The following is a 10798-nucleotide window of genomic DNA, read 5'->3' as shown; positions in this document are numbered from 1 at the left end:
ACCGAAAACCCTTCAACACTTGTGCCATTTTCGGTAATCACTCTCAACACAAAAACAAGTGTTTTCTAAAACTTTAATTAGTGGTTTCACCAATTTAATTACAATTATGTATTTAAATATTATTAGGATACCGTTAGTTTCAGGTATGCCAACTCGAGGGTCATCTTTCCAGTCTCGTTGTTGAACACGTGCACAAAAAACTGTGAGTTCATACCCCTACATTTTTACTGTTTTTAATGTTTTCAGGGGGGTTACAAGTTATACACAAGGATTTTTGTTTTTTATTCAAACAATTTCATACAGATCGATTAAAAACTTTTGCAATTAATACAAACCGAGAAATCACTACATTTTATAAAAATATTCAAATATTTTTATCCCTTTTGTAACGTGCTGAGCATATGGGTAGTTTTCAACATAACCATAATTGCAAAGTTTTCAGAACAATACAGAACATACTTTTAAACTATAATATGTATAGTTTTGGATACATTACACTGTTTTACTAGTTCAAGAACATTATTCAGAAACAAACAAATAAACTATGGTAGATATAGTTTATGAAACACTATACTATTTCCTGGGTATAAGGGATGCATTACCAAATAATTATTTAAGTACAATTATTATACGTTAAAAATTACATTACTACAAGGTTATACATACATTTTCAAGTACAAGAGAACATTACAACACTACACGTAAACTAGTTAATACAAGGTTGTGAGGCACTACTTCAATTGTATCCTCCAGGGTATGGAACTAAATCCTATACAGGATAACCAGAGTCTCCTTGAGGAAGAGCGTGAGATTTGTGTATAGATCTATACGGGACTGACAGTCCTACACCTGAACTGCTAGCTACAGTTAGGCAAGCATGCCTGGGGTGACAAATGTCATAATATCCGACGCTTGAAGAACGTCGTAGAGGTCACTATGTCATATCAAGCATGGTTATATGAAACTTACAACAGTATAAACTAACCATTTGTTTATGGGATTTCAATTCTTCAAATAGTTTTATTTTAATTAATAGAACTACTATACAATACAACTGGAGGATTCCAGGGAATACAAACATATGGTTTTATTTTAAGTAATAAAACTACTATACATTACTAGTGGTAGCTAGGGTTTTCATACAGAACAATACTATACATTATTAGTGGTAGCCAGGGTTTTCATACAAAACAATATTATACATTACAGGTGGTAGCCAGGGTTTTCATACAAAACGATACTATACATTACTGGTGGTATCCAGGGTTTTCATACAGAACAATTTTATACACTACCGGTGGTATCCAGGGATTTCATACAAAGGTTTTCATACAGTACATTACTATACATAATTACTAGTGATATCCATGGATTTCATACTAGAGTTTTCATAGAAAACAACACAATACAATACAGCTGGTGGTACCCAGGCATACATACAAAAATATTCATGTACAATTTCAGAATACAGTAACAAACATACATTTTGGTCTTAAGGTGTATGACCTACTTTTCACTACTAAAGAAAATCTTGGTTTTCTTGAGAAACATACAAACATTTTTACAGATTCAAAGACAAGGTTTCATGAAGAAAACATTCTTATGTACTCACCAACTGAAATGTTGATACACTTTCAAAACCACATGTATTCTCAGGGAACCGGTAGACAGGCACCCGCAGGTTTTGAGAAGACGGAGCTTTTAGAGTTGTGTCTTTTATACTTTTGTTATACATTTTGTTGTCATATGAACTATGTCTCGAACAGATGTAAATACCTTATATATTTAATGTAATGGTCATGTTTACTTTCATTATTACGATGCAACTGTTGTGATATTGTACATGACATCCTCCACCTCCAAACGTTTCTGTCATCTCAGTTTAGGGGTGTGACACTTGAACTATACTTCATCCTCGAAGTCTGTTGATGCGAAAAGATCTGGATAATGCTTTCTCATCTCATCCTCTACCTCCCAGGTCCATTCGGAGCCTCTCCAGTGCTGCCATTGCACCTTCACTGGCTTCACATCTTTGTTGCGAAGACCCTTAGTCTTTCTATCCAGAACTACAATGGGCTTCTCAACATAATTCAGGCTCTCCTCCACCTGAATGTCACAAAATGAAATAATTGTAGATTCATCTGATACACACTTCTGGAGCTCTCCTCCACCGAACGTGTTCTGGATCTGACTTAGCTCATCTGGAAGATCCAATTGATAAGCAACCATGTCGACCTGGGAAAAAAATCCTGAACAGTCTAATAAATCGAGGCCCCAGCTTTCCCCTAATTTGATACCGAATGACACCCTTCCAAGTTGACACGTTCAGCAAAACAAAATCTCCCACCTGAAACTCGAGATCCAAACGACGTCGTTCGGCATAAATTTTCTGACGACTCTTTTCGACTCGCAACCAGTCATGCACTTATTAAATCAACTCGGTGGTCTTAAGATCCACCTCGGTGTTTCCCATAACTCGATGCCCAACCTCACCCCAACAAACTGGAGTCCTACACCTACGACCATACAACATCTTAAATGGGGGTCAGTCAATACTAGCGTAATAACTATTATTATATGAGAACTCTGCTAGAGGAAGATAAATATCCCAACTCCCTCTGAAATCAAATACACATGCACAAAGCATATCCTCAACCGTCTGGATCGTCTGCTCGCTTTGAGCATCATCTGGGGTGGTAGGTAGTGCTGAAATGCAATTGAGTACCCAACTTCTCATGAAACTTCCTCCAGAATCTGGATGTGAAACGAACATCAAATTCTGACACCACAAATACTAGCACCACGTGCCTGACCACCACCTCCCACACATACATATCTTCTAATTTCTCGGTGGAGATACTCTCAAAAATCGGAATAAAATGCGCACTTTTGGTCAACCTATCCATAATAATCCAAATGAAATCCACACCCCGCGTTGTGTTAGGTAACTTCATAATAAAATCCATGGTGATATCTTCCCATGTTCACGTGGGAATAGGTAGTGGTTATACCTTTCCGTGAGGCCGCTGATGTTTGGCTTTGACCTTTCTGCTGGTTAAACACCACTCAACGTACTACATAACCTCTCACTTCATGCAAGCCCACCAAAAGCTCAATCTCGGGTTTCAGATAATCTTTGTGGCTCCTGGATGAATAGAAAATATGGACTTGTGTGCCTCCTTTAAGATCCTTTGCCTTACTCCTCCAAATTTCGGGACCCAGACTCTAAGGTGTTGTGTTGTTTTTTCTGAGGCAAAATGTATGCAGCCTGCGGACCACATCTGTAGACATATGCAGTAGAAGAGGTGGACCAAACGTCTGCAGTCTAAAAAAAAGAAGATTGTTTTTTTAACATCTGTGGGCTACTAAAATAATATGAAATCTAAATAAACTTTTTTTTAAACGTCAAAGTGATTTTTTAATATTTTTATGACTTTGTTATAAATAATTAACGAATCTAGATCAACATTTATGTATTATTGGATAAAAAATAAAAATAAAAATGTTATGAATTAAGTATATATTTGATAAAAACCAACAACTTTGGTTGCAAGGTTATAACTAAACATTATAATTAATGATCAAAGAATTTGATACATAAATGGATGAAAATAAACTTTGATTTTTTTAATTAAATCCATTAAAAACGTACCATAAATATTTTCTTGAGAAATTGACGATAATGTATTAAATAATGTCTTACAAAATTTGTCAAATTTGTCAAAAAGATCATGTTTATATCGTCGAACGTTATTTTTTTTAAGTTTTGCAATTTTTTTTACAAATTGTTTATCATTAATAAAGTTGGAAAAAATATAAATTAAAAAACTTTAAAAAAAATGAAGATATATATGTTTTTTTAGGTTAGAAGATGTCTGAAGATGTTAGAAGACTCTGCTCCATATTTGTGCTAAGAAGAGGGAGCACACATTTTTAGGTCTGCAGGCTTCAAAAAAAACAAACAGTCTGCGCGTGGCCTGCATGGCGTAGACATAAGAGGTCACGCAGATCTACAGACAAAAAACAATCACTACCTAACACATTGAGTCAAGAATCCTTGGCTGTCCCGAACAAATAATGTAATCTGCCCCGAATCCACTTAGTTTTCTTGTTCTCCTTTTTCAAACCCTCCACTTGGGCCTCCTTGATCATACCCAATAAAGGTGAAGTTACCGTTATCCTCAAGCAGACATGTCGGATTGGGGCACTCGCCTTATTACAACTCAAGGCATCAACCACAACTTTGGCATTCCTAGGGTCGTAAAAAATATTGCAGTCATAATCTTTCACCACATTTAACCACCTCCTCTAATGCATATTCAAATTCTTGTGATCGGTGAAAATGGTACATCGAACCCCATATAGATAATGCCTCCAAATCTTGAGGGCGAATACCACGAGCCCTAATTCCAAATCATGAGTGGGATAATGCACCTCATGAGGCTTCAGCTGCCTCGAGGCATAAGCAATGACATACACCCTCTGCATCAGAACAACTCCCAATCCCAAAATAGAAGCGTTGCAATATACTACAAAATCATCAACTCCCTCGGGTAAGGCCAAAAAAGGGGCCTCACATAATTTAAGCCTCAATGTCTCGAATGCCGACTGTTGATCTAGACCTTACCGAAAGGTCACACTCTTCTTGGTCAAATAGATTAAGGATACAACAATCTAGGAGAAATACTAGAGGAATCTCCCATAATACCCTACTAATCCTAAGCAACTCCTGATCTCGGATGCATTCTTCGGAACCTCCCAACGCATTACCGCCTCAATCTTGGTCGGATCTACTAAAATACCCTTTTGGTTGATGATAAGCCTCGGAAACTGCACCTCACGCAACCAAAAATCATATTTGGAGAATTTGGCATAAAGCCTCTCCCTCCTGAAGGTCTCCAACACCTCCCTCAAATGTTACTCGTGCTGCTCCTTGGTCTTAGAGTAGACCGAAATATCATCAATGAAAACAATCACAGATTGATCCAACATCAGTTTGCAAACCCGGTTCATGAGATCCCTGAAAGCTACTGGAATATTGGTTAGCCTAAATGGCATCACCACAAACTTGTAATGACCATAACGAGTCATGAATTCCGTCTTTGGTATGTCTTCATCCCGAATCCTTATCTGATGATACCCTGATCAAAGATCAATCTTGGAAAACCAACTATGCACCCTGAAGTTGATCGAAAAAATCATCAATCCTCTGAAGCGGATAACGATTCTTCACTATTATCATGTTCAGCTCCTGATAATCAATACACATCCTGTGTGATCCATCCTTTTTTTTCATGAACAAGATTGGTGCTCCCTATGGGGAACTACTCGGACGAATGAATCCCCGGTCTAACAGCTTCTGCAGCTGTGTAGACAACTCCTGTATCACGGGTGGAGCTAGACGATATGGCGCCTTGGCTATTAGAGCCTCACCAGACACTAAATTAATACAAAACTCCACTTGCCTCTTGGGAGGCACCCCTGGAAATTCCTCTAGAAATGCATCAGGAAAGTCTCACACAATTAGTACTATGCTCATATCTGGTGTGGCCTCCACCCTCGTAACCGAAACATAAGCCAAGAACCAAGAACAACCCTGCTGAAGGAGTCTCCTAGACCTCGCGGCCGAACAGAGACCAGGCCCATGTGAGGCTCTCTCTCCTCTAATAACCAGTTCTCCTCCACTTGGAGTTCGTACACTCACCAACTGATGCTCGCAATTTATCATGGCCCTATTGGGACCCAACCAATCCATCCCGATGGTCACCTTCAATCCTCGCAAAGTGATCGAAATCAAATCGATAGGAAACCTCTCCCCGAACATATTCAGAGCACTCCTTCAAAATACCCTTACAACTCTCACCATGTGGTCATCCCCAATCTCCACCTCGAGTGGGGAATCTAAAGTCCCTGGAGCATCTCAAAACTTTTTGCTGACTGCAAGAGATACAAATGATCGGGTAGCCCCAAAATCAAAAAGAATCTGAGCTGACAAAACCATTGACCAAGAAGGTCCCTATATAAGATCATAACAACATAAGCATAACAATAAAATAAACAAAATAAAAATAGATCACATACCAGTCACAACGTTTGGCGCTGCTTGGGCCTCCTTAGTAGTCAGCTGAAATGCGTAGCTCTTCACCGCAGGAGCTTCCACCTTGATTGGGCGGCCATTAGTGATCATCATCATGGGGAGCGTATGCGCCACCACCACTCCTCCTCCTTTATCCAACCTCGGACAATAAGCCTTTTTATGATCAGATCGGTTGCACTTGAAACAAATCAAACCCTTCTTGGGGCAATCCCTACTAATATGGCCCGTTGGTCACAAGCATAACATGTTAAGCCCGCTGCCCGACAGGTTTCACTATGCGCCTTACCACACTTGGCACATCGGCTATAGCCCTGTTGGCCCCTGCTTGGATGATTGGAGGTCTTAGGATTCATAGCTTGACCCACAGCCGCCTGAACCTGCTCCGTCTACCGCTTCGTGTGGAGCTCTAACTCAATTTCCCGTTCGTAGGCCTTCTCCACCATGTCATTCAGGTTCTTGCACCCTGAAAATCTCACAAACTCTTGGACATCATCCCTCAGCATGGAATGATACCTCGTCTTCTTCATCTCAATAGTGCCCTCTCCCAAAACTTGGCGGTGATCTCCACCACAGTCTCGGTAGTCTGCTGCAAATCCTGAAACTCTCTCACCAAACGTTGCACATCAATGGATAGCACAAACTCCTGATCAAACCTCCTCACAAACTCCTCATAAGACATCATAGCCACACCCGCTGATCCCACCTTGCAGGTCATCTCCTCCGCCCAATATCGTGCTCAGTCCCTCAACATATAAGATCTGAACCCCACCTTTTCTGCCTCGGGGCAAGAGATCGTGTGTTGGGCATTCTCCATGTCTGCCACCCAGTGTCGACTAGTGATGGGTTCCCTGACTCTAAAGAGCTCAGCTGCTCCACAAGCCTTAAACTCTATGAACAAGGGAGCTTGGGCGCCAATCTAGCCTACAACAATGCTGAATCGGAAAGACCTCAGCTGCTCCTACATGATCTCCTTGATGCCCTCCTTGACGGTACCAAAAAATCACCAGGGTAGCGTCAAGTATGCCACGAGTAACCTTGGCTATGATAAGATCGTGCAACCTCGCATTAATGGGATCCACACTAGATCTTGAACCCGAACCCAAACCTCGTGTGATCATAACCATCCTCCCCTGAAAATATCAAAAATAATAATGATAAGGAATTCAAAAGGCATTCCTCCTCCCCTGACTCCTAAGAGCTATCAGGTCCGTCATTTATTCAGGTATATGTCCTGTGCTTCCAGTAGTACGGTCCAAATACTACCTTCCACACCTACATGTACCTTCCCTAAGGCCATACCTGATATCCCTAATTCACCCGATCATAAATCATGAATTAAGCACAACACTAACTCAGATCCTAGACTATTCCAGGATTTCTCAATCCTCATCAAAGCAGCAACTTAAATTAATCAGAGCAAGTTGCCATATGCATGTAAGTTACACACAAAGAGAATCACATAAACTGTCAAATTAAGCTTCTACCCTAAACCACAACTAGATAAGGAACATGAATAAGGCAGATTCCCTCATTCTAGGGCTATGCAATCCTAAGCATGTACAACTTTGAAAGCATACACATATCAAATAATCCATTCAACATCAATTTCCATATACTATAGCATGGCTAAAACATTGGGAAGACTTACTTGAGCTCGGCCAATTACGTGCATTACACTCTCACATTTTTGTTACAAAAATCATTTATAAGAAAATTTTAGCTTTTGGTTTCTTTTTGAATTTTTTTTACCATTTCCTCAGTTTGAGTCCTAACACATCCAAGAGTGTGCCCAAATCCCTTAATCCAAGGCCCTATACCAACTTGTAACGAGCCAAATTTTACAAAAAAAATTTAACATCTATAATCATAAATACCTACCATAATTGTCTCCAAAAAAAACCCATTACATAACCATAGTGTTTTTGAAAGATCGGAGTATCAAAACTAAATGCAAAAATACTAGAGAATGCACGTTGCACCATCAAGTTGGGCCCTTGCCCTTAGAGCTAGAAGTACCTGAAACATCCAACAAAATTGTAAGCACACACCTAGTGAGTTTCCTAAAACACACAAAACATATAATCAGATAAAGCCATGCACACATATATATGTTTGCCATGAACTCCCTCCATAGTCTTCATTAGCTATCCCCTATGGTCTTGTGTCCCCGTTCCATGGGCTCCTCCTATGGTCTTACCAAGTACCACAGGCTCCTTTCATGGTCTTTACATAAATTACATATAGACCAAATAACAAAGCATTACATACTCCATGACTAAAAACTTCATATCGATTAATGGGCCAGCATTGGTGCCTTCGACCCATGAGTGTAGTGAGAAGACTCACCTCAGTCTGCTGAACACCAAAGTTGCTCCCCTAACAGTCCGAATCCACACACTGAATAATGATACAATTAACCCTAAATTAGGATTATCGCACTACCTAATAAAAAATTCTAAGAACTTAAGCCTAACCCCTCCCATAATGGCCAAGAGTCTTCCCTTTGCTAATGGGTCGAAGATCCAATATAAAAAGCCATTAATGGGCCACATGGCCCAATAAGGCTAACAACTATGGCCCAAAACGAAATATCAACCCAAAACTCAAAATGGGAACAGGCCCAAAACTGAACACAAAGCCCAAACCCAAAATGAGTTCGTACGCCCTGCGTGCCACTCTAGTATGCTTAGTGTACTAGTCCCTTAAGCAGTACGCGTTGCGTACTCGATACTATCCACAACATACAAATATGTCATGCAACAATTTATCATTAAGTGCTTAATACTTGGGATTTCAGTGTCAAACTTTAGATTTGAGTCCAATAAGATGTCCTACGGCATAAAGTTGGCAACTTTATGCCCTTGCATGTCATGAATGACCCCAATACTTAATTCTTCTCATTAAGAGCTCACTTAAGACCTTTAACTTATGCATGGAGTCAAAACAACCTTCAAGATATCACATTTATGCATCAAACATGCTCAAGGAGCGTAATCTAGCAATCATAATCTCAAAAGCCAAAAAGAGCCTCCATAACAAAACCCTAGCACAAACAATCAAAATAGATGACAAGGTCATGACTTTATACCTCCAGAAGCTCCCCAAGATGAACTAGATGCAGGATCTACAAGCTCAATGACACCCAAAGCTTGGTCACCACCTTCTCCTTCGTGAATGCTCTCTAAAATGGCCACCAACACACTTTCTGACCTCAAGAAACACACTCACAAGGAAATATGAGGTTAAGGGACGAAAGGAGGCTGATTACGATTTAGTCTAAAGGCTATAAGGACGTTTATATAGGTCTCAGGCCCGAATATTACGGTTTTGGTGTTCAGTCATGTACATCCTCGGTAACCTTGGTATGCACAACGTATGTGCCGAACCTCCGCGATCCACCCAACCTTAGTACGCTAAGCGTACTCCTCAACCTTTCATATTACTTAGGCTCCATGGTTTAAACCTCCATGTACTATCACATTGGTTTATCCCATCCTATTTAACCATGGATCATTAGCCCACACTCTAAGAATCATTGATTTACTTAATCAGTCCCCGTATATTTAATTAGTCTTTTTTGATCACTAAATTATTTCCAAATTAATTATTGATCAATATTAATTAAATAATATAATTTATCAAATTAATATATTATACTTATGATATATTAATAAATCACAATTAGCCTTATTCTCAAAAGTCTGTCCTATCAAATTGCACTGGTGAAGGCAACCCAAAAGGACCATGCTACACTCGGGTTAAGTTCATCCCAATTAAAGTTATGGGCTTATACACCAAATTCAACAGAAATATGGTTCACACAGAATGTGAATTGATTATCGGGAGTTGAATAAGGTAACTGTGAAGAACCGCTACACACTTTGGAGGATTAACGATTTGTTTGATCAGCTTCAGGGTGCATCCTAGTTCTCCAAGATTGATTTGCGATTAGGGTACCATCAGATGAGGGCCAGGGATGATGATGTATAGAAGACAACCTTCAGAACTCGTTATGGTCATTACGATTTCATGGTGGTGCCATTTGGGCTCATCAATGCACCAGCATCGGTCATGGATCTCATGAATCGAGTCTGCAGCCCAATTATGGATCACTCTGTGATTGAATTCATTGATGATATTTTGGGCTACTCTAATACCAAGGAACAGCACGAGCATCATTTACAAGAGGTTTCTGGGACCCTGAGTAGGGAGAGGCTTTACGCCAAATTCCTCTAATGTGAGTTTTGGTTGCGCGAGGTGCAGTTTCTGGGGCACATCATTAACTAGAAGGGTATCTTGGTTGACCCAACCAAGATCGAGGTCGTGATGCGATGGGAGGTTCCGAGGATTGCATCTAAGATCCATATTTTCTTAAGTCTTGTAGGGTATTATCGGAGATTTATCCAGGATTTCTCTAAGATTATAGTGCCTTTGACCCGTTTGAGAAAGAAGAATGTGACTTTTCGTTTGAGGCCTGATCAATAGTTGGCTTTTGAGACTATGAGGCAGAGATTCTGTGAGGCCCCGAGTCTCATGCTCCGTGAGGGTTTGGATGATTTTGTGGTTTATTTTGATGACTCCATTTCGGGTTTGGGTACGGTTGTTATGTAGACGAGTCACGTGATTGCTTATGCTTTGAGGAATTTGAAGCCTCATGAGGCAAACTACCATATGTATGATTTCTAGCTAGGGGCCATGGTG

General features: G+C 40.0%; 1 protein-coding gene across 1 annotated transcript; it reads right to left on the bottom strand.

Moving 5' to 3' along the window:
• Positions 1-1902: 1902 nt before the first annotated feature.
• Positions 1903-2229, bottom strand: LOC145035609 (uncharacterized). Its single transcript, XM_078984128.1, has one exon. The coding sequence runs from the start codon at positions 2227-2229 to the stop codon at positions 1903-1905; it is 327 nt and encodes a 108-aa protein (XP_078840254.1).
• Between the last annotated feature and the right edge of the window lie 8569 nt (positions 2230-10798).

This window comes from Lactuca saligna, chromosome 3 (genome assembly GCF_052625555.1).
Source record: "Lactuca saligna cultivar CGN05327 chromosome 3, ASM5262555v1, whole genome shotgun sequence".
Lineage (NCBI taxonomy): Eukaryota > Viridiplantae > Streptophyta > Magnoliopsida > Asterales > Asteraceae > Lactuca > Lactuca saligna.
The sequence above is the reverse complement of the archived record's forward strand: the minus strand, read 5'-3'. Positions and strand labels throughout refer to the sequence as shown.